Raw genomic sequence first — 24013 nt, 5'->3', positions numbered from 1 at the left:
CCACAGTGATGGGCTGTGACCTGGGAGTGTGAGCTGAAGTCAGTTTTTTTAACTCCCGTAAACTGCTCTTGGCTGGAGTGTTTTATCACAGCAACAGAAAGGAAGTGACAGGTGTCTTTCCACAATTCCCAGAAGAAGAAGAAAACAAAAATCCAATATAATTCTCCAATTAAAAATTTCCTGCAATCAAGTTTTCTCAAATCTTTGATGCCTGTATCAGTTTATTTTGTATTGTAACACCCCCCCCCCACACACACACCAGTTGAAACAAACAGGAAGTGAATAGCAGCTAATGACATGCTAACTGAGTTCAATAGCCCATTTTTCTCCCTGGATCTGTGGGCATGTGGCTCTGATTCTGAAGCACATGGACATCCAAGCATCATAGTAGCACACTTCCTGCTTGCAAAACTATTCATAATTTGTTTATGAGAACTACAGAGACAAGTCATTCCTGGCGAGCTCCAAAAAGGACCAAGACTTCCAGGCGCTCTGCCATCTGAAGACATTTTAGAAGCAGTTAATTGCTCAGGCATCAGATGGCAAAAAGCCCACAGGTAGGCAGATGGGTTCAGGCAAGAGCATCACTACCCCACTGAACAATAGGTTAGAGGCTGGGCCAGAGGCAGGATTATAACAGGACCCCTGGGTCCAAGCAGTCTTCTCTCCTCACTGCCCCCCCCCCCCCCTTTAAATCTTGCAAGTCTCTTACCAAGGTTCAGATGCTGCTGCAATTTTATGATCATTCTGATTGCTGAAAGTGCTGTTTGAGCAGGCCCTGCACTTTTCTTCTGGGTCCCACTCTGTCAAGGAAGGTTCTGGAAATACAACTGGCACTTAATGCATGTTCATCGATTGGTTTTCAGCGTATTAGCTGATCTCGAAGGGACCACTTGGCGGTGAAGAGATAAGAGAGTAAGGGAAGCCAGTGACCAGAGAGCAAGGCTGTTCTTTCCGGGTACTCCTGTTTCCACACACCCTTCCTGCCCTCAGCATCCGTGCTGAGCCCTGAGCACTGCTGGCAGGGCCTAGGGCTGTGGGTGCAGATGAAATCCCTCATTGTAGAGTTTGTGTTTTCAGGTTGCTCACTCTCTGCTGCCAACTCCAGCAAGTCTCGGGCTGGGTTAGAAGGCTATCATTCATTCATTCATTCATTCATTTCGCTCCTCTATGCCTGTGGGCTTTCTGGGAAGTCTTGGTCACTGCCTATATGGATAAAAACATCTTGAAGCTGAGAACACAGCTGAGGAAGATGTCTGGCATTTGATCTCCAGGGATGAGAGCATATTCAAGGGAACAGGGAAAGGATTGGGTTGCACCTCCAGAGTACACAGCTTATATCCAAGGATTTACCAGGAGCAAAATATAGAGCTGTCCAGGAAGATGAGGACTAAGAAAGAAGGGAAACAGTGGGACAGAGTGGAAAAGGAGGGAAGGATGAGCCTGACTCCTGAGAAATGGAAGAGACAGGGAGAAGTGTCTAGATGAAAACCTGAAGCCATAAAGAAACTGCTCCAGGTACATGGTAGGAAATCAATTTCTTGGGGTCCATTGTTCCAATAGTCTGATAGCTGAAGCAGGGGACACCACATCACTTAGAATAGCCTCATTTCTGTCAGGCCATTTACTCTCTCTGGAAGGGAAAGAGTGTCCAGCTGTGTCCTGCTCAGCTCATGGGACACACTTCTGCTCATTGTCATTCTACATTCTCCCCTCTCATAAACACCCAGGGTCTTAGTCACACATCTCACAGGTGAAGAGAGCAAAACCCACAGGGAGACAGCACCACTCTGCCACCTCGCTCTCTCCATTAACCTGCTGTATCCAGAGCCCTCCCAGCAAATGTTTTCCATGTTCTTTTATGTGATTGCCAGGCAAATAGAGATGTTTACTTCAGACAGGGAAATTTGTAAGATACTCCACTAATGGCCTGGGGTTGGAGCAAATAGTTGGACCAGAGACGGAAAACCTAGAGTAGAGGACTACATGGAGTGAACTGGGGAGAGCGCCGACCATCTCCTTTTAAAGGTAACTTGGAATCTGCACAATGTTTTTCATGACCCTGGGGATTAGGTCTAGGACCCCACAAATTCCAGGCAAATGCTGTACCACTGAACTTCATTCCCAGCCCTTTCCTGTTTTATTTTCCCCTTATTAACAGGCTTTCATTAAGTTGCCCAGGCTGACCTTGAACTCAATCCCTCAGCCAGAACGGCGTTGGGCTCATGATTCTCCTGCCTCAGCCTTCTGAGCAGCTGGAAGTGCAAGCCTGTGCCACCAGGCTCAGCTGGCATCTGCCTGATTCCTGGGTTCATGCACTCTGTCTTCTATTGTGACCCCTTCTAAGGCTGAAGGCGCCTAATGAAGGGGCAGGCTTCAGCACAGGGAGGTGGGTTTTCACCTTTGGTTTTCTTTTCTTCTCTGTGATCTTGGGTGTGACATTAATATCTCAGAACCCCAGTTTCCTCATCCCTAAAACTGAAACAACAGCTGTGCTGGCTAGTTTTATGTCAGCTTGACACAGCTATAGTCATCTGAGGGGAGTGAACCTCAACTGAGGAATTGCCTCCATACGATCAAACTGTAGACAAGCCTTTGGGGGCATTTTTTTTTTCTTGATTACTAATACGGGAGGGTCAGCTAATTGTGGACAGTGCCACCCCTGGTCTGAGGTCCTGAGTGCTATCAGAAAGTAGGCCGAGCAAGCCATAGGTAGGAAGCCAGTAAGCAGCACCCCTCCACAGATCAGGTTTCTGTCCTGACTTCCTTCAGTGATGGACTATGATGTGGAAGCATAAGCAAAATAAACCCTTTCCTCCCCAGGTTGCTTTTGGTCATGGTATTTTCTTGCAGCAATGACAACAGGCCCCTGGGTATTATGATACCTACATTAAATATGGATCAACACAGTGTTAGGCAAAGAAACACACAAACAAAGTGAATGTAATAACCCAGGAAGGCAATTGCTCTTTGCAGAAAGGGTGATCCATAACCCAAAGCAGGCTAGCAAGCGTGAATGGACAAGATGACCTCTGTCTTACTTGGCTGTTCCTCTTTGGCTGAGGTTCAACCTCATACTGTACTCCCAATGGGCTAATTTGGAAAGCAGAGCTGTAAGGAGGATAAACAGACTCAGGAGGAGGAGGAGGGGGAGTGAGGAAGCAAGCTCACAGACTTTAAATCTGTTTTTGAGGAGAGATTGACTTTCTCACACCCCTAATTGGTGGTAGATACATATGCAATGTTATATGTTAAGATCAGGGCCTGCCTTATGTATGAATAAAGGATTCTAAGGAGAGCTAGTGAATTAGTTATTTTTCTCGTTGCTGTGACAAAACACCTAACAAGAAACAGTTTAAGGAAAGAAGGGTTTGTTCTCGATTATAGTTTGAGGGGATCATTCTGTTATGGCCAGGGAAGGCAGCAAGAGAGGAAATCAAACACAGTGGCAGGAGCAAGAGACTGACAGGTCAGGCACTATGACAGCTCAGAAGCAGAGCAAGAAGGAATTAGGGCCAGGCTTGGCTGCAAAACCTCAAGGCCTGTCTCAGAGGACCTCCTTTCTCCAGTGAGGCTCTACCTCTTAAAGGTTCCATGACCTTCTAAAACAGCACCGCGTGAACCTTTGGGGGCATTTCACATCCAAACTAAAGCAGCTAGGAAAGCCTGTTTTCCTTCTTGGTGTAATATAATCTACCTGATCTTACTGGGAAATTTTTTTTACTCAGGAAGTAGCAGCTTTTCTTGTGAGGTGTTAACTTGAGGAAGCTAAAGAGAAGTAGGGCAAAGGAAGAGGCGGGCATAGGGGCAAGGGAGCAGGGGTGTGGGATGGGTGAAGACTAGAAATTCTCAGCAGCCTAAAGCTTTTCAGGAACAAATAAAGACATTTGGGTACAAAGCTGGGAGCTGCTATGATGAGTGTTTCCCAAATGCCTGTTTGTTTAGGGTTGTCCATTTAAAGGTCCCCAGGTGCAACCTTTGGTGGAGTGTGGTGGGAGGTCTTTAGGTGACTGGGAGAATTCTGTGGGACTCTGGGCCCTTTTATTTCTCTTTGCTTCTTGGCTGCTGGCATGAGCAGTTTTCCTCTTGGGTCATTACTCTCTCATGTTCCACCATTGACATCAATACCTTCAGTAGGGGCCACCTGGTCTTGGATTAGAACCTCTAGAGCTGTGACTGAAATAACTTTTTTTTTCTCGTTCGGAGTTAATTGGTTCAGTAACACATGAGCACATACAAGGACAGTGTCCTAGAAGGGACTGCTAGCACACAGCATCTCTGGTGTGGCTGAAGAGGTCAGTGCATCAGTCAGACAGATGAGCATGGAGGTAACTGTTGACAGGAATGGGAAGTGATGGCTAATTACTTTATTCAATAAGAATTTGTTCCTGTACCTCTAGACAATGTCATCATTTCTATTGAAAGGCTTGATACCGTTAAAAACAGGATCTTGAGAAAGTTCAGGGGTCGGGGCAGGGGGCTTCCTGAAATGATGGTATGCCCTTTTAATCCCAGCACTCAGGAGGCAGAGGCAGGTGGATCTCTGATGTTTAAGGCCAGCCTGGTCTACCAAGTGAGTTCCAAGACAGATAGGGCTACATGGATGCAGATTTCAGAGCAGAGGGAGACAGTCAGGGAGGTAGCTTGGAGCACTGAGCTTGGAGTAACCAGAGTCCATTGGTAAATGTTGATTCGGCTTCTGACATCCGCCAGGAACAAAGAACGTGAGGATAAGTAGGAGACACAGCCGCTGTCCTCTCCGGGCTGGCAGGGAGTGAGGGCGGCTGTGCTTCAGGAGGTGTGAGCATTCGCACAGACACACTTAATGTGAGAAGATAGAGGATGCTTCTTCTCACAGCAGTGCTTTCAACAGACCCTGGAGCTAAGTGTAGGTGCTGGGTGGGCTACAGGCAGGCTGTGCGGTGGAGGCAGCAGGCTTTGGGTCCAAGGTATTGCAGAGGAAAGAAACAGTGTAGGTTAGGTGGGAGTCAGGAACAGGCTGAAGGGACCTGATGCATGCTTCTCGTTTAGGGAGTCCAGACTCTGAGGCTCTGCACCAGGGAGCAGTGTTGACTTGTGTCAGCACGGGCTTCACAGACTCACATCTGAAGACTGAGTTCCAAGAAGAGTATGACATGACCTTATGTACTCATCTTTAGCTCCCCTTTGTCTCCTTTATATGGTAACATATGAAGGGACTCTGACCAGCTCAAGCATGGTGAGCTTGGCTCTGGCAGTCCCTGCCCTTCTCGCCCATTCCCTCTGTCTTGCTAAAAACCCTTAGATTACAACCCTTCAGCTGGCCACCAAGGTCTATTATTGCCCTGTTTTGCCACTTCCTCCTCCTGAGGCTGACTACCAATGTCCAGCTATCAAAGTGTTGAGGTCCAGAAATCAAAAGCCCCCTTTGGCTCTTCTAATTAACTTGGCCAATTAAAATTAACCAACTCATCGTAACACAAGGTTTCCCCTTTTACCTTTATAAACTGCCATTTGCCTATGGGCCACATCTGTCTCCTCTCTATCCAGAGGCAGTCCTTTGTTCCTCTAGGACAAATATCTCTTTCCTCTCCCTTGTTCCCTTCCCCTTCTCCCCTGTCCTCTATCTCCTGTCTTTGTCTCTTATTCCCTGCCCTTTGTCCCTCTGGAGAAAATAAATCTCCCTTGTTCTGAGAACTTGGTCTTGTACCGAATACCAATCCCTTCAACATATGTTTTGACTTGGTGATGTACGTTACAGAGCCATGACAGAATCCCGCATAATACTCATAGAAACTGATTATGCCATTTGCCTTCCCTTTGTTCTGGGAGGGCTCTTATGGAGGAAACACACAGAGTTCCTGTTGTGTAAGACTCTGCTCTCATTCTAATTAGGAGGGGAAGGTATAGAAGATAATAATAAATAAAATCTGATAATTTTATGTGGGAACCCATGTAAAAGAATAAGCAGAGCAGTACCACAGGGAATAACTGAGGAAGGCCGTGAACTGGGAATTGGTAGAAACACATCAGACCTTGAACTCTCACAGACAAATGGCATAAGGGCAGAGAGTACCTTATGCTGAGCCCAAGTCCTCCTCGCCCTGGAGCAGAACTCCTCAAAAGCAGACCAGGAATCACTTCTGGAAGACAGGTGTGTTGGCTCATGCCTGCAAGCCCATCATTGAGGCAGGAGGATTTCCATGATTTTAAAGCCCGATTCTTGGCTACATAGCAAATACAAGAACAACCTGGGTTATAGTAGGAGATTCTGTCCAGAGAGGTCAGGGAGGGTCCTAGAGAGATAGACCAACAGGTTAGAGTACTTACTATTCTTGTGGATAACGTGGGACCCGGCACCTATGTTAAACAGCTCATAACTGCTTGGAACTCCAGTTCCAGAGGATCTGACACCATCTCTTGGTCTCTGCAGGCACCTGGACACATTTGTGCAAATAAACTCATGAAAGCACACACACACATACACACACATGGAAGTTTTGGTTTCTTAAAAAAAAAAATACTCAGTTATCTTATGTAAATATGTTTTGTTTTAATCCCAAGTGTGGGATATGGGGCTGCTTTAGTTTATCAACAGCTGATCATTTTTTTTTTTTTGCCAGCTGGTAATAGCCTTGTGAAGCTTGGAGAGGGACATGGTCTTTTACAGCTGCAGTTAGAGGAATTCTGAGGACTCAGAGAGGGTATAAATGCCAGAGGCCTGAGAGGAAGAAGCATAGAAGGAGGAATAATGCTGCCGCTGGTTCATCCTGCAGTTGTGTTTGCTGCTTGATAATTTGCTGGTTTGCTGGACTGTTAGATGTCCTGACTACTGAGATTGTTATTTTCCCCAAAGAACCCATAACCCTAGCCAGCTGGAACTAAGTCTGAAGAGAGCTATGTCCCTATTCCCTTCTAACATTCTTTCTCTCTTACCTAGTGTTGGGGTGTTGTAAAGGAGGTAGAGGTATAAGAAACCAATAAAGTAGATGCTTAAAAAAGTAGCACTAACACACACAACACATACATTTTATACAGAAAAGAAAAAATGTTTCTAGAAGCAGGATCTACAGGCAGAATGTAGCTGCTCCCAGAATGGAGCAGACTGAGGCCCCCACACAGGAGTTAGCTTTTAATTCATCAACGCTTCCTTCTCTTCAGGTCACTTCTTGAATATCTGTCTCTAATGGTGGATACTGGCTATAAGGTGCCTTTTCTTCTGGCCATAACAAGATTCTGCTTGGACTTTGCCCTGTAGCTATGGCAACCAGAGCAGTACAATACAGTGGTAGCCAGGTCTCTGGTGATGATAATGACGCCACGGATGCTCCCTAGGGAGGGTTGGAAGGCACTCCCCTGGTATTCCAACTATTAATCCCTTTCCTAGCTGCCAGTGGTCTTGGGGGATGCTAGAGAATACGGAAGGGGAACATTGATCAAAGGCAGGACTCCACGACGCAGCTTTCACGAGGTCACTATCCATGCTGGGTTGGGGCTTTTGTGGTGATGAAGCTGTTTTGAGCCACTTGTGCTCCTGTAAGCAACCCCTTACCTGTGCTCTGTAAGAAACAAAACAAAACAGTCTCACCAAGTTAGATTTTGGTGAAATCATATTTTGATCTTTCGTTGGTACCCTTCTGGGGTGCTTGGACATCTTTCCAGGAAATATCAAGACAAAACGCCCTTAGGAAGCAGAGTTGTGTTCCTTCCGGATGGCTCTCACACCAGCTGGACCTGATCTGGAGTTTTCTTTGTTCTTCTTTCTCTGGACACAAGGGGGCAGCAGAGCACTGAGCTTTGCAGGCTTCAGGGTCAACATGAGCTGGAGGGTTCTTCCTTCCTTCTTTGCTAGTTCATTGCTTTCTTACTTACTTTCCTCTTGTCCTCCTAGATCTAACCTCTAGATGGGGTAATAAGGAAGAGGTGCATTGCAGGCAGCACAGAACATCCTGATCTTCACTTGAGTATGCACTGTGTTCATTCCCCTGCCTCCACAGCAGAAGCCAAAGACCACGAAACCTTGTCTCCAGCTGGGAATGCATCCTGGATAGCATACCAGAGCACACTCACACCAGCTGATCTTAGCAGGGGGAAATCTTTTCAATCCTCAAACCTCCTGAAGACCTTGAGTTTGGACAAGAGAGCCAAGCACAGTGGGCAGGGGTAGCCAGGCCATTCTATTCTGCAGTTATTAAGGCCAGAGCAGAGCTGTCCTTTGTGAGAGATCCTCCAAAAGTTCATTTGATGGGAAAATGGCCATTGCAATACAGTATTGTAAGTTCAGTGAGAAAGATGTCCAGGATACTGGCAAGCCCAAAGGTGGAACAGAAGGATGTCAGAGAAGGGTTTCTGGAATTAAGGTCCAGGCTAAGTTTAAAGAATAAGCAAAGTGGTGGTTGGTGGGGGGGAGGGTTCAGGCAAGGAGCCAGATGGTGTGAGCAAGAGATTAAAGTCAAGACCCACGTGGGTGTTGAGAGAGTTCCTAGTCAGAGAGGCAAGCTCTTAGTGTTGCAACCAAGAATAGACTCGAGCTCCAAGAGCTTGCTATGTGCCTCTTCAGCCAGTTGAAAGGGCTTTCCAAACAACTTGGTACATTTCCACGTGTGTTTCGGAGAGCTGACTGCAGGCATGGAGCAGCAGGGACTGGAGGCCGGGAAGGAGAATTGGGGACCAGGAAATTGTTTTTAAAGGGGTCTTTTTCCTTGTGTCTTCGTGGTGCTTCTATTTCCCTGCACCCAAATAAGTGATGCTTTTGCAAACTGGGAGCGAATAGTGAAATTGACAAAGGAGGCTGAACTGATTAAGTATGCCTGCACCTCCTTCAAAAGAAACACAATTTCTGAAGCAAAAACCACAAGCAAAAAAAAAAAAAAAAAAAAAAAACCCTGCTTAATTAGAGCACATCAAAATTAGGTTCCTGATTAGAGAAAGACATTGTCTTGATGAAGTCAAATGGAGTAGGCAGACAGGTCAAAAGAAATACTTGTAACAGATAAAACCCAGTGACCTGAGAGTAGAAGACACAGAGACTGACCCAAGGGCCCAGCAACAAGAAGAGGAAAGACCAAAATGAGTAAGGGTAGGACTGGGAAATTTACAGAGGACAGTTCAGCAGCTAGCAAGAACGTTTTGTTGTTGTTGCTGCTTGGGTTTTTTGTTTGTTTGGTGAGAGTTTTTAATTTTCACTAGTTTTCTTCCTTTTTGAGAAGGAATAGGAAGGAGGGGCTGAACAGCCAGGCTGTTATCTCTCAACCTCCTTGTCTTAAGGGATCAGTGGATGACATTGTTTGGGCCAGGTTCTACAACCTCCTGATCCAGCCCCATTCTCCCCTTTCCTATGGCCTGAACTCTGGGGCCCCAGCTGATGGAGAAGAAATCTGAGTGCCTAACTACCACAGGCTGCCTCCCAAGCCTCTCCCCACTGTGAGAATGAGCACTTATTTTGTGAAGCCAACCGTCTGTGGGAATCCTCATATTGTTTAGCCTAACTCACAGACATGCAGGCTCAGCTACAGTCAAACTTCTCAAAGAAAGGCAAATAAATAAGTAAAAAATAAGTAAATAATACAACTTTTTTATTATATTGAAAGGGTTAGACTAACTTTGTAACCTATATGTCTTCTAAAGCCTATAGTTTTGAGTTTTAGGTCCAGGTTAAGCCAAAGCCTCTTAGTACCTTTCCAGAGAATGGAGGAATGTGACCCTATCTGTGAGGACAGATATAAAAAAAGCAAGCAAGCAATGACTTTCACTCAGCAAAAAGAAGGACCAGACCCTTGTCTTTGAGATAGTGTTTCTTAGCAACGAACCCAGACTTCTTCTGAGTAGCTCTTGACCTCCAGCCAAAAGTCCACAGCCCCTAAGCTTCAAGGATGAGCTAACCACCCCTTTAATTGCAGCTGCATCCACACTTGGCAGGATTGGCCAAACTTGAGCACCTAAGACTAACCAATTATCTTCCTTTATAGCTTCCCCATCCAATCCTAAGTTGCCAAAACTGCAACTTTATTTATTTTTATTTTTTTATCAGTTACATTTTATTAACTCTGTATCCCAGCCGTGTCCGATCCCTCATTCCCTCCCAGTCCCTCCCTCCCAAACTGCAACTTTAAATTTCTCACAGTTTTTCTTTTAAAAACCCAAGGTCTTTGTTTCCCGGTGCCACTCTTTGCTGACCGGCAGGGGTGGCCCCATTGCGCAATGGTTAGATTAAACCTCTTGCTTTTGCAATGAGTTTCCTGGTCTATGAGAGTTTCTGGGAAGGGCGCGATCTTAAACTCCTGAGCTGTGAGATCCCAGGTCTTACAATATCAGCAAAAATTAGTATATTGTGTTAAGAACAGAGGCCAGGGTGCTGGGATAATGTATTAGCTGGTGGAGACATTGACTGGGGTAGTCTTACTGGGGCAATCTGGCGAATATGTTAGGGCTCACCATTTCCCATCCTGCTAACCTGTCCCATGTAAACTCCCATGTAGGTCCATGCAGATGAGACATGAAAGCCTGTGGCATCATTGCTTTGGGGCCTGGGAGACAATCTGAGTGTCCATGACTGGAGGACTGGATAAATGGATGAACTGTGCAAATGGGAGCTATGCAGTGATGAGAAGCTATGAACCTTGTACATAGAGAGCCATTAAAAAAACAATATGTAGGAGCCTACAAGATGGTCCAACGGGTAAAGGAGCGTGCATTCAAGTGTGATAATCTGAGTTTGATTTCTGGGACCCACATGGTAGAAGGAGAGAAATGATGTCTTCAATTTGTCCTCTGACCTCCACACTAGTAACACACACACTGAATACTATAATAATTTTTAAAAATCTGTCTCTCTCTATGTACATTAAACATCTCAGAATGACTGCTTATCTGGATCAGAATGGAATTGGGATGGTGAAAATGAAAAGAAATCAAATGGCTGTGTTTCCCTCTACTCTACAGTTTCTTAGTTCTTTAGCTCTCTAACAGAAGTTTGCATGACAGTCACAGGTATCCATCTGTGAGGCCTGGCTTTCTTTACAGAACCTGATTTCCAACAAGTTATTCATCTATCTTTTTTTTTTTTTTTTTTTTTTTTTTGGCCTATGTTCAGCCTCTAGTGCTTTTTTTCTAATAGGCATTTTCTTTTAATTATCTGACCTCATTTTTTTTCCAGAAAAAAAACAATAAAACAGGAGCAGCAAGATAAAATCCAACCTTGGTCCTGACATCTACTCAGATTATAAAACTGCTAGTTGGGCACGGTGGTGCATGTCTGTGATCCTAGCACTCAGGAAGGCAGAGGCAGGCAGATCTCTGTAAGTTGGTGGCCAGCTTGATCTACAAAGTGAGTTCAGGACAGCCAAGGCTACACAAAGAAACCTTGTTTTGAAAAACAAAACAGGCAAATAAACAATCAAACAAACAAACAAAAAACAAAACTGTTTCTTTTTGACATAGACAATACATAAGCACAGCATAAAACTAGGTACTGTGGCACTTGCCTGTAATCCCAGAATTTAAGAGACATGGTGTGAAGAGGAGTTCAAGGTCAGCTTTACCTACATATCAAGTTTGAGGCCAGCTTGGACTACATGAGACCCTGTCTCGGAAGGAAGGAGAAAGAAAAGAAAGGAGAAAGTGTGTGTGAGAGAGAGAGAGACAGAGAGAAACAGAGAGACCGAGGGTGGGGTGCGTGTAGGAATCACTAGAGGAGAGATGAAAGCAGAAAGCTAGGCTAAGTTGTGTAAACCTGGGCAACAGCGTCAGAGTGGAAGCAAGAGGAGAAAAGGGAGGGGCAGAACAATCCAAATAACTCAGATTCGTCAGTTGCTGCTCTCTGGGACCTAAGGCAGCTCTGCCCGGGTGCTTTGGACTTTGGTATTGCATCTGTCAGGCACACATGGTTCCCTGGCCACCAGCCACAGCATAATGGCTGGTACCAGCCTCTGACAAAAGTCCACTGACCCCAACCTTCCTCCCTACAAGCCGTGTAATGAGGGTGGATCTGGAAACTGGCCTGGCTTAGCTCAGAAGTCTTCCCCAAGTAGCCCTCAGCTGTCCCACTCCTAAGCCAAGCAGATGCCCACAAACAACGTTCCTCCGAAGACACTCCTAGGCACCCTTCTGCTTACTGAAACGCACACACAGCCAGTTCAAAACTTTTCATTCATAACTAGAGTTTCTGGCTGAATCTCCATGGCTGTGCATCCTCCAGCTGAGCCCTGTGAGCGTGTGCGTTGTCAGAGCCATGAGAAGGCAGGGGTCCTCCTGTCTGATGGGGCCCCTCCTTTGAGACTGCAAAAACATGGTTTCCCTACCAAGGAAGGCTACTGTCACCAAATGCATTCAACAAAATCTGAGTCAGACCTTGCGGGGCCACATCACATTTGATGACTTTAGCATTCCTGTAATATTATTCATTATTAACAGCTAAGCATATGAAAGGCTCCCAGATTGCCGGCTCTTCCAATTGGCTCCCAGATGATTTCCGGCTCTTCTATTTCAGGAATTATTTAATCGGGCTCTAGTTTGGAATTCTGACACCAGCCTGTATACAGCATAAATTACAGTTTCCACAGAACCTGAAAATGTCTTCGTTGACAACATCTCTGCAAAACCCCTGTCTCCATCGTGCAGCCTCACAGTTGCTGGGTGTACCTGAGGTGTGGATCTTTTCTGAAATAAGTGGGAGCATCCATGGACTGTCCACAGAGAGCTCGTTCCCCTGGGACCTGCATCTACTAGGACACTCTCTAGGGCCTCTAGCCTGGAGCAGGGATTGTTTCTCTCTGCCTGAGCTGCATTTTCTGGGCTTTCCCCCCTCATCCTGGCCATGTTTTTTTAAAGATTTGCTTTACTTTTACTTATATGTATGTGTGGTAGGAGGGTGGAAGCGGGGGGGGGGGGTATGTGCTGGTGCCCACAGGAGAGACCAGAAGAGGGAGCTAGATACCCTGGAACTGGAGTTAGAGGTAACTGTGAACTGCCCAAGGTGGATTTGGGGAACTGAACAGGGGTTCTCTGTTAAGTGCAAACTCTAAACCATTGAGTTGTCCTTCCAGCCCAGGTGGCCCCATGCTTGTTGAGATGGTTATTTCATGCTGCTGAGTGATTTGGCTCCATTTGGGTTAAACAGCAAAAGAAGCCTGAAGTAGCCTGCAGAGGGGAAACCTGGGTGGAGGTTTTATTATATTATTTTTCAACACCCTTGAACTGTAAATCTGTTTGGCATGACTGCATTTGGACATAGTGGATTTTGGCGGTGGTGGCTTGCTTGTTCTTAATGCATGGGCACCATTTGATTAGAATTTCAGAGAAAAACTACAGGGCAGGCAAGCTGCAAATCCCAGAAGCCTCTGGAAGGAGGGGGATGGAGAAAAGAGAAAGTCCTAATGCTGAGTTAGAGTCAGCAATGGAAGTCTGAAGGAGGCTGTATGGAGAAGGGCAGGATGTGGTGGGAGGGTTCTGCAGAGAAAGATCATGTGGATTAGTGCCAGCATGCCTATGGCTTTGATTGGTATCCAAGAAAGAGGCAGAAAATGAGAAAAGTTAACTCTTTGCAGGCAGACTTCAGAAAAGCCAGGCCGGCCTGGCTATGCAGGCTTACAAGCAGCTGAATACAGGTACTTTTTTTTTTTTTTTTGTACTGTAAAATGTAGAGCATGAGCCAAAAATTTTCACACCACTTCCACATAAAGATGGCTATCAGCTGGACACTGGTTAACACTGCCGAGTCTTAGAAGTCTCCTCTTTTCTTGCACCCTCTGATGGGGTAAACCCCTCCTTTCTCTAGCTGGCTCTTGGCTGGTGGGAGTAAGGGACCCACTATGGCGGCTGACATAAACACTCATTGCTTCTCCTTGCAGCCTTTTGCACTGCTTAGGCCCATCCCTAAACAGTACAGTTTACTTCTGTCTGCTTTACGCTTCATACAAAGGGAACCTACAAGGTCTTCTTGTGATTGGCCACTTTCGCCCCACGTGGTGTGGAGACTCCCCAGCTGATGCCTGTTGCTGTCACATACTCCTTTCCTTTTTCATTTTGGCTTATTCCCATTGATTTTAATGTTGTCGGGCAGTTACGATGCTTCTAGTTGGGGCTGACATGGCTCATCTTCACTTTCCATTTGATTGGATTTGGACCCACTCGGGAGACATACTGAGAGTTTAACTAAGCAGAGAAGACTCACCTTGGGTGTGGGCAGCACCGTCCCATTGGCTGGTGTCCTGGGGTGAGTAAAAATGGACAGGGAGAGAGTGAGCTGAACTCCAGCACTCATCTCTCCCTCTGCTTCCTGACTGTGAGCAGTGACAACGTGCTTCGCCCACCATGCCTTCCTGCTGTGAGGGACTGTGTCCCCTCAAACTGTCAGCCAAAGTGAACATGGCCTTCCATACGTTGCTTTCATCGGGCGTTTAGCCACAGCAAGAAACAACAACAACAAAGTAACGTAAAGGGGCTACCCCAAACAATGCTGTAAAAAACACCGCAGCTATCTATTTGCAGGTTTTCTCTGAAAAATGTACCTTGGAGTGCGGTCTCTGGGTCTGATATACGTAAACACTCATGTCGAAGGTTACTGTGAATGATTCATTCACTTGTCTGATCTCTGAAGCTGCAAGGCAGCGTGTTTTGGTAAGGTCCTTGGTTCTGGTCATATGTCACTTGTGCCACTTTGATGCGTGTGTAGTAATATGTCACTATGGCTTAAATGACATTTCTTTGGTGAAATTAGGTTGTTGGCCATTCCTTTGTTATAAAGGGTCTGTTTGAGTTTTCTCTTTTTGGCTTTATTTCTTTTCAAAAGTGTTTTCAAAAGTGTATTTTAAATTCTGTATCCCAGCCCTCGTGGCTCACACCTTTAATCTCAGAACCTGGGAGGTAGAGGCAAGTAGATCTCTATGAGTTCAAGACCAGTCTTGGCTAAATAGCTAGACCATGTCTCCAAAAAACCAAAAATATCCAACCCATCCACAAAAGCTTTGACCCAAAATTTACCCTGCCTACACATATGCAGGAACAAAGATTGAGGGAATATCCAGCCAATGCCTGGCCAACCTGAGACCCACACCAAGGGAGCGAGCCAACCCCTGACAGTATTAACAACACTTTGCTATGTTTGCAGATAGGAGCTTAGCACAGCTGTCCTCTGACTGGCTCCACCCAGCAATGGATCAAAACAGATGCTGAGACTCACAGCCAAACATTGGGCGGAGTGCAGGAAGCCTTGTGGAAGAGGGAAGAAAGATAAAAGGACCTGGAGGCAACAGCAACTCTACAAGAAGACCAACAGAGCCAACTAATCAGGGACCAAAGGGGACTGCAGAGACTGAAGCACCCACCAAAGGACCATGCACGAACTGGACCTAGGCCTCCTACACAGATGTACCCAATGGACAGCCTGGTCTTCATATGGGTTTCCTAGTAAGGGGAGCATGGGCTATCTCTTATATGGACTCTGTTGCCTGCTTTCTGATCACTTCCCCATGGTGGGGAAGGCCAGGCCCTTGAGGAAGAGGATGCACTTGGTCTTGATGCGTTCTGATGTGCTGGGGTGGGTTGTGGTTGGTGGAGCTGCCCTTTTCTGAAGGGTAGGAGAAGGGGGATATGCAGAAGAGGAAGGGAAGGTGGAACCAGGAGAGGAGAGGAGAGAGGGGGCTATGATTGGGATATAAAGTGAATAAATTAGGTATTTTTTAAAAATCCAAAATAAAAAGTAAATGAATTCCCAGTTCACTGTCAGCTCTATACTGTCTGTCAGCTGGTCCTCCTGTCCCTTAACATGTGTTTGGAATAGACAATCTTAACTGTCACATACTCAAATTTATAAACCTTTTGCTTATTAATGGCTTTTGTGTCTGTTTTAAGAAACCTTTCCCACCACCCAAAGCTATGAAGTCATTCTTCTGCATTACCCTCTGAATCTTCAGACTTTTGCTATTTGGGTATGGTTGGTTAATAAGACTTGATTGATTCTAGATCTCAGTGTGAGGTGGGGCTCTCATTTCATGCTCCTCCCTGCAGATACTAAGCTATCCCAGAGCTGTTTATTGCAAGTCTATCTCTTTACCTGCTGATCTGAGCTACCACCCAAGCATATATCAAAGGAACGCTGAACGGTCTGTCTGCAGCCCCTCCACTCCGGTCCATGGATGGGTCTATTTATCAAGCCCAGTGCCAATACTACTCAGCCTTAATGGCGATGGCTCTCTAATAAGTATTTATGTCTGGCACAGAGAGTCCTCCCACCTTATTCTTCTTCTGCAAGACTACCCACTCTTGGCCCTTGGCACTGCCATATAAAATTTAAAACCAGCTTGTCAAGTTCTAGAAAAAAACCTATTTGGATTTTAATTGAGACTTTACTGAGTCTGTAAATCAATTTGGAGAGAAATGACATCTCTACAGTGTTAAGCTGTCTCCTCCACAGAGTGGTGTTTCTCTCCATTTATTTAGGTCTTCTTTAATGTCTTTCAATAAAACTTGGTACTTTGCTCCATTAATGTATATATTTTGTTTTAGGTACTTCATATATTTTTTTTAATGTCACCATGGGAAAAGCTGATTTTATAACTGTTGCTAACTGAAGAGGAATGTAATTTTTTCAGTTGATCTTGTACCCAGCAATTTGGCTTCTTGTGTTCATTCTGGCTAATTTGTTGTTACTTTTCATTTCCTATACAGGGCACCATGTTCATAAAGGAGTCTCCCCCTTTCTTTCTAACCCTTTCTAATGTTTTCCCTTTATTTTTCTTATCTCCTATATTTCCAGTATTTCTGGCAGAATTTTTATTAAGATTGGTTACTGTTGTAGGGTATGGCTGTGCTCACCTTTAATCCTAGTACAACAGAAGGCAGGGTCAAGTGGATCTCTATGAGTTCAGGGCCAGACGGTCTATACAGCAAGTGTCAGGCCAGCCAGACCTGCATAGTAGGGCCCAATCTCAAAAACAAACCTTGATAATTGTTACCACTTGTATTTCTGACCTTGTGTCAAAGAGAAAGTTTTCAAGTTCATGATCATTCAGCAAAACGTCTGGGCATGCTCTTTATCAGTAGATCAAGGAAGCCTCTTTCTGTCTTCAGTAGGAGAAAAGTTGTTATTTTCAGGGATGGATACTGAATTTGGGCTTTCTTATTTCTTTTGCATCTATTGAATAAATCTGATGGTTTCTCCTGCAAAGTGTGAATGTGATGGCTGGTACTGACTGAACTTGTAATTGTGTGTCACTGGCTTAAACCGTTTTGGTTGTGGTTCAGGTGTCCCAAGAACAGGCCCTTGAATTAGGCCTGCTCTCAGACAGGCCTCTCTGTGCTTTAGTCTTCTCACGTGCTGATGTGGAGGTAACAGTCCTAACTCAGAACTATTGTAAGGTTTAGTAACATGTGCAAAATGCTTCAGGCAGTTCTTGGGATATACTAAGGAAATGTTGCTGGTTTTACTGATTAGATGACAACTAATTTAGAATTTTTGCAGCAGTGATTTTTAGTTTGTAATTTTTCCTCTTCACAAATCACCGCAGTATTTGGATATTTTTCCGAAACTTATAGCATAGTTGTTGGAGAATTGTGTGTGAATATAATCTTTTTTCTCTTCCTGCCTGCCTGTGTGTGTTCATGCCGAAGCACCCGTGTAGAGGTCAGAGGGTGAAGTGAGGGAGTTGGTTCTCGCCGTTCGTTTATCATGGGCTCCGGGGGCTGACCTCGGATTGTTGGGTCTGGAGGCAAGCTAACCTGAGCCTTCTCACTAGGATTGAATGTAATTTTCAGTTTGACTTATTTAATTGTTGTAGCATTATTTAAATTTTGTAGGTGTTATACCTTCACTTAGGAACTCATAAACCTAAGTTTTGTAACGTATTGGCCTAAAACTAGTTGTAGGATCTTATTATTACTTAAATATCTGTGCACCTGACAAATCAGGAGGCATTTCTCCCTTAACGAGTAAAGCGCAATGGCAGAATCCTATTCTCATTTCTGACAATGGTTGTAGGGAGCTTGCTTCTTTATCCCTTTGGCCATTTGGAAAGGCTAGAATGAAGCTGCATTCAGTAGATGAGCAAAAGAAGCTGATGTGCAGAGAACAGAGGTCCCCAGCAACCCCAAACAGGCAGAAGGACACAGAAACAAGGGGAAAATAACTAGCTGCCTGGGGAGAGGGCTGGCTTATATCAATCAGATTTCCTGTAATTGGTTTTCATATTATATTATAGAGATGGGGTCTATCTTCCGTTCCAACCTTAATGGAGATGTCTGAGTGGGTTTCTGGGCCTTGTCACCAAAAAGCCCTTGCTCAGTCATGAGCCATGGGATAGCAGGCACTTACTGCTATTGCATTTGGTGCAGCAACTCAGGCTGGTTGATCAAACGCTATTTTGAGCAGTGGCTCCATGAAGCAACTCATGATGCCGAACAGGAAATTAAGACTCAAGACACAGTCCTTAGTCTCCTGGTCTCTTAGCGTATCACTTCTATAATACTTTTGAGAGAAATAATTGACAGACAAAACCAGGAGCAAATACATGTTGGTACAAAAATCAAGTGCTTGGCTAGGTGGAGTGACCGCTAAATGGCAATGTGAGCCCAAAAATGGAAATGGAAAACAATTCTTTAAGGAAACTGAGGCTTTTGGGCTTACTTTGAAAGGACTGTCAGAATTCATGGGAAGCAGCTGGGATCTTGGGGAGGCTGGGAAGTGGCAGAGTTGAGGGGAAGACACAGGTGTGTGGGGCTGGCCTTGAGCTTGTCTGCAGCCAAGGATGAAGCTGGGCTTCTGACTCCAACTCCTAAGTACTAGAATTACTGGCATGCAGCACCATGCCAGCTCTATGCAGTGCTGGGGATCAAGTCTCAGGCTGAGTGCATGATGGGCAAACACCCTACCAACTGAGTTACCTTTTCAGCCCTTAACCATGTTCTCGACGGATTAATTGGATGTCCTAACATCTTCGGAATATCTTTTAATTATTCTTTGATGATTTCATACATTCTTAGAGTGCATCTTGAGTATACCCACCCTCCATCATCCTGTACCACCCCTTACATGTCCTCCTTCCATGCTCATGACACCCCACACACCTTTACAACTCATTGAGTCCAAAGCATTGCTGCCTGCTGGAGTGTTGGCTGGTCATGCTGGCTTGGCCTGGTGCAGGTAATGAGCTCATAGGCGCAGCCGCCATGCTGTCTCTAGGAAGACACTGTCCGTGTTTTAAAAATTAATCTTTCCAGACTCCATCTGAGATTATTTTCCTTTAGCCAACATTCTTTAGTCATAGCACATTTCATTTCCCCACATTCTCTTTTCTTTCTTTTATATGTCTAAACTAAAACCATTCTGTGGGACTCTTTTTTTTTTTTTTTTTCCTGGAAAGAATCCTCAAAAGAACAAGAAGACTGGCTGGATTGTTCAGAGATGATCTGTCCCTCTGAACCCAGGGCTTCTTCCAGGAGTTAAACAGTTTCTGCCAAGAGCTGGGATGGAGGTGCAGTTGGTGTGTGTGTGGGGGGGGTATTTCTCCCATCGTCAGTCTTTACAACTGACCTTTACCACAGGGCAAAGCGCGTCAAGCAGTGCATGGCCCTCCCTTTGCCACTCCCCTATTCTAAGTTCTCTTCTCCAGCAATTTCATCACTTCCTAGAATAGCCCAAACATGTGTGGTTTATTTCACTGTCAGTATTTAACAGGCATCAGTTTCCAAGGGATGGGCCTAGCTGGAGGAAGATTTATAGCTCAGTACTCCAAAAGCTAATTTCACAGGGTGACTCCCTGACTTCTGGAAAAGAGAGCAGCAGGCAGGCTGGTGGCACAGAGCTGAGACACGATGGAATCTGGCTTCACCTCGAAGGACGCTTATCTAAGTCATTTTAATCCCCAGGATTACTTGGAAAAATATTACAGCTTTGGGTCCAGACCCTCTGCAGAAAACGAGATCCTCAGACATCTGCTGAAAAATCTTTTTAAGATATTCTGCCTGAGTAAGTTTGTCTGTCTAAATGTGGGTCTCATTAGGTCTCAGGGGATGACAGGACTTGTGTCTAGCCATCACAATTGGACAGTCTCTTGGCATCACTCATTTGTTTAATGAGAATAAAAATGAATGTTGGTCGTTTACAAGGTTCTTTCATATCCATTGTCTTCTGTGTGGTTGTGAAAAGGAAGCCAGAGGGCCTGAGTGCTGTCACTGCAGCTACAGTGACTTTCTAGGTGGTTTGAAAGAGCTATTCAACCTCACAGGACACTTGAGGGAGTCTAAGAGAGCTGGGTGTGAGGACACAGGATTCAAAAAACTGAGGCAAGAGGATCTCCATCAGTCTGAGGTCAGTCTGGACTACATAGTATTTTTGTTGTTGTTGTTGTTTTTTGTTTTTTGTTTTTTTCTGACTCTCCTGGGCTCCAGAATGAGACCGTATCTCAAAAAAAAATTTTTTTTGAAAGTTTAATTTTACTCTTGATTGAAAAGAATATTTACTCATGAGGTAAAGACCTCCCCCAATATTAAAAACTTTGATCATTATTTAATCTCGGCGTTTTAATTTTTTATTTATATATTTCTGTGTAAGTGCATGTGCATATATTTCGTGCCTGTGCACATGTGGGGCCAGAAGCGGCCAGCAGGTGTCCTCTCTCCTCGCTCTCTACCTATTCCTTTGAGGCAGGGTCTCTTCCTAAACCTGGGGCTTCTGTGTAAGCCCCAGAGAGCCTTTCCTCTCACCTCCTTTCAGAGAGGGAGTCACAGGCATTTGTGCGATGCCCGGTTTGTTACTGGATGCTGGGACCTGAGTGCTGGTCCTGATTACTGTGAGGGAAGTGCTCAGAACTGCTGTACCATCTCTCCGGTCCCCAAATTCAATTGTTAAACAACAACAATGAAAATAAACTCACTACCAAAGCACTCCTTAAAAGTTTTTACACTGTCTGTGTTGCCATCTTTTGGGATCAGTGATCTGTATACCAGATGCAGACCGTACCCACCCCAAGACAGTAAACAGTTCAGTAAACAAGCCTCCATTCAGGAATGGGGGTGGGGCAGAAATAGAAAATAGAAAGATGTCTTACCAAAATGGGGAGTGGGGAGCGGTGTGGCTGTCTGTCTGGGGGTGTTTATGGCACTATGCCAGTAAAGACAATGTCACATCAGCTCTGCCTGTCTATGATGCCTGATCCACCCCTCTTCCGTACCAGGTGGTGTAAAGGGAGAACTCCTGATTGACATTGGCTCTGGCCCCACCATCTATCAGCTTCTCTCTGCCTGTGAGTCCTTCAAAGAGATCATTGTCACTGACTACACGGACCAGAACCTTCGGGAGCTGCAGAAGTGGCTAAAGAAGGAGCCAGGAGCCTTTGACTGGTCTCCAGTGGTCACCTATGTGTGCGATCTTGAAGGGAACAGGTAGAGCAATGGGTATCTGTTCTTCAACTTTCCGAAGGCACCTGATGTTTCTATTAGACAAGAAATACCATTAAAAATCCAGCTGGAAAATACAAAAGAAACTCAAAGGGAACTCCAAGTGAGGGGCTCAGAAGCATAGCTTGGGTGCCAAGCACACCAGCTGATTATTATTTTATTGCTAATCATCCATCACAAATGTGGTGGATGCTGACACCTCTGGAAACAGCAAAACGTTGACAGGTTCTTTAAGCAACAGAAGCAAACATGAAGCAACTATGGGAACATTTTTCTTACTCACCATCCATAAAATTAGAGCCTAAAGGGAGCTGCAAGATGGTCACTGTGTAAAGTGCTTGTCATGGAAGTACAAGGACCTGAGTTCAGATCCCCTCCCATTTATTTAAAAAGCTGTACCTTCTCCAGTGGATCTTCTTAGCATCTTTATTGAAAAACAGTGGCTGCAGATGCATGGCTTAGTTCTAGGTTGTCTATTCTTCTATTATGCTTCATTATTCTGTGTGTGTGTGTGTGTGTGTGTGTGTGTGTGTGTGTGTATGTGTGTGTGTGTCAACACTGTTATAGTTTGGTAACTATAGCTTTTTAGCTGTTGTTGTTGAAGTGAGGTAGTGTGTGATTCCTGATATTTATATATATTCTTGGTACTATTTGGGCTTTGTGTATGTGTGGTTGCATACAAACTTCAGAATTTTTTCTAGCCCTGTCATTAGTGTTTTAAGAGGGATGGCATTGGCTCCACAGATTGCTTTGGGTAGTAAGGACATGTACATGATCTTGGTTTTCCAGATCAGCAAACAGATCTTTCCATTTTCTTGGTGTCTGCACTATTCTTCTACATTGATGATTTCATTGGCTTGTTTTAGTTAAATTCATTTTGCGGTTATTTGTGCATTTATTTATTGTAGCTATTGTAATAGGATTGACTTTTTTATTTTTGTTTCGTATAAGTCCCTATTGGGGCAGAGATATTCAGATGAGGGTTCTGAAAAGATAGTGCTTCTTGGTTGATGGTTAAAGGAACTAGCATCCATTCATCCATTTGTTTGTCTCACCACCCACACATCTATCCACCCCGACAACTCTCCATACACCCACCCACTCATCCATTTAACCATCCCTCTATCTATCCACCCACCCATTCATTTATTGGACAGATCCAACACACCCATCTATCCATCCACCCACCTACCCATACATTCACTCATCCATCCACCATCCAATTATCCATCCACTCACCCACCCACCCATCCATTCATTTATTCATCTGTCTATCCATCCATCCACACAAACATCCATCCACCAACCTACCCATGTATCCACCAACCCATCCATCCACCTACTTATCCATCCATCCATCCATCCATCCATCCATCCATCCACCTACTTACCCATCTATCCATCCATCCATCCATCCATCCATCCATTTATCCACCCACCAACTCACCCACCCTCTTGTCTACCAATACACTTACTTGTCCATCCATCCATCCATCCATCCATCCACCTACACACCCACCCATCCATCCATCCACCCACCCACCCACAAAATCACTCATTCATCCACCTACTTACCCACACATCTAACCCACACACCTGTCCACACACCCACCCATCCATCCAACAAACCTAGGTTGAACAATTGTGATGCATCCCATAATACTAGCTATTAGTCTGGAGCAGGGGATGAGACAAGAGAAGCCCTTCTGTCCCATAGCTTCTATCAGGAGGCAGATAAATGTCTAATCCTTTAGGGCCTTTGAGACCATGTTAAAGATTATGACATTCAGTAGCAAGTTGAGAGGCTGTTTTCATGTGACGATTTAACTTAGAAACTTCTTACACATTTGGCATAAGTGAAGATACATTCTTAAAAATGACATGAGTCTTGCTACTCTTTTTTTTAATGAAGTACATGATTCCTCACTAGCTGTGAGGGTTCAGATGCTCTGAAAACATATTAAACAATGAATTTATGGGGATTGATAGAATTTCAGAGAAAGTTTATTAAACAGAAATCCTCTGCTACTATGAGACAATACATCTTTCTGAAATCCAAAGCACGTGTCTGGAAGGCCCCGGGAGCTGCAGTCCTACTTTCCCTAGACATCACAGACCACATCTCATTCAAAAATGAACCCTTCAGTCTAGCAAGACACTAAAAGAATTACTTATCTCCCAGCAAAATCGTCAGCTCAGAACAATTTCCTCTTAAGACGCCCTTCCATCCCCATCACTTGGCGCGGATGAGGAACTGTACTTTTGGCAGAAAGTGCCTGCATCCCGCCCTTATCCTCACACCAGATCCAGCGGCTTCAACTATTTTGAGAACGATAGTGATCCCATTTGGCTTATGTCTCTCTCAAATCTTCGAGTACCTCTATCAACCTACAGTCCATTTCCCCCAAGATTATTTTTTCTTTATCTGGAGATATTTCTTATGCCGATGGCTTCCAAGGACAATATGAGCTGGCTGCTTTCTTCTGCTGCTTTGGGAGTACAACTTAGATATTAAAAAAAATCATTTATTTCACAACTGTTTGAAAGTTTTAACCCTTCAGTACCAAACCCTCACATTAAACCATGAGATGTTAATGTTACTACCTTAGATCTGTCATGAGCAAGGAGAATAGTCTCCTGCCTT

At 44.8% G+C, this 24013-nt stretch overlaps 1 protein-coding gene and 1 long non-coding RNA gene across 3 annotated transcripts in view; both read left to right on the top strand.

Moving 5' to 3' along the window:
- Positions 1-15806, top strand: part of LOC132649500 (uncharacterized) — a 33800-nt gene extending 17994 nt beyond the window's left edge. The window contains exon 2 of the long non-coding RNA XR_009587954.1: positions 15086-15806. This is a non-coding gene — a long non-coding RNA (uncharacterized LOC132649500). The remainder of the gene's footprint in view (positions 1-15085) is intronic.
- Positions 15807-19596: 3790 nt separating this feature from the next.
- The window catches only part of Nnmt (nicotinamide N-methyltransferase), a 66710-nt gene continuing 62293 nt past the window's right edge, over positions 19597-24013 (top strand). Inside the window, exons 1-2 of one of the 2 annotated variants that reach the window (XM_060373323.1) lie at positions 19597-19939; positions 21147-21354. In XM_060373323.1, the coding sequence (XP_060229306.1) occupies positions 19786-19939; positions 21147-21354 (362 nt within the window). In that variant the 5' untranslated portion in view covers positions 19597-19785. The remainder of the gene's footprint in view (positions 19940-21146; positions 21355-24013) is intronic. The other variant, XM_021633335.2, reaches the window with a different exon arrangement.

Source organism: Meriones unguiculatus, chromosome 1 (assembly GCF_030254825.1).
Source record: "Meriones unguiculatus strain TT.TT164.6M chromosome 1, Bangor_MerUng_6.1, whole genome shotgun sequence".
In the NCBI taxonomy this organism is placed as follows: domain Eukaryota; kingdom Metazoa; phylum Chordata; class Mammalia; order Rodentia; family Muridae; genus Meriones; species Meriones unguiculatus.
This window is presented reverse-complemented; position numbering and strand designations above follow the sequence as displayed.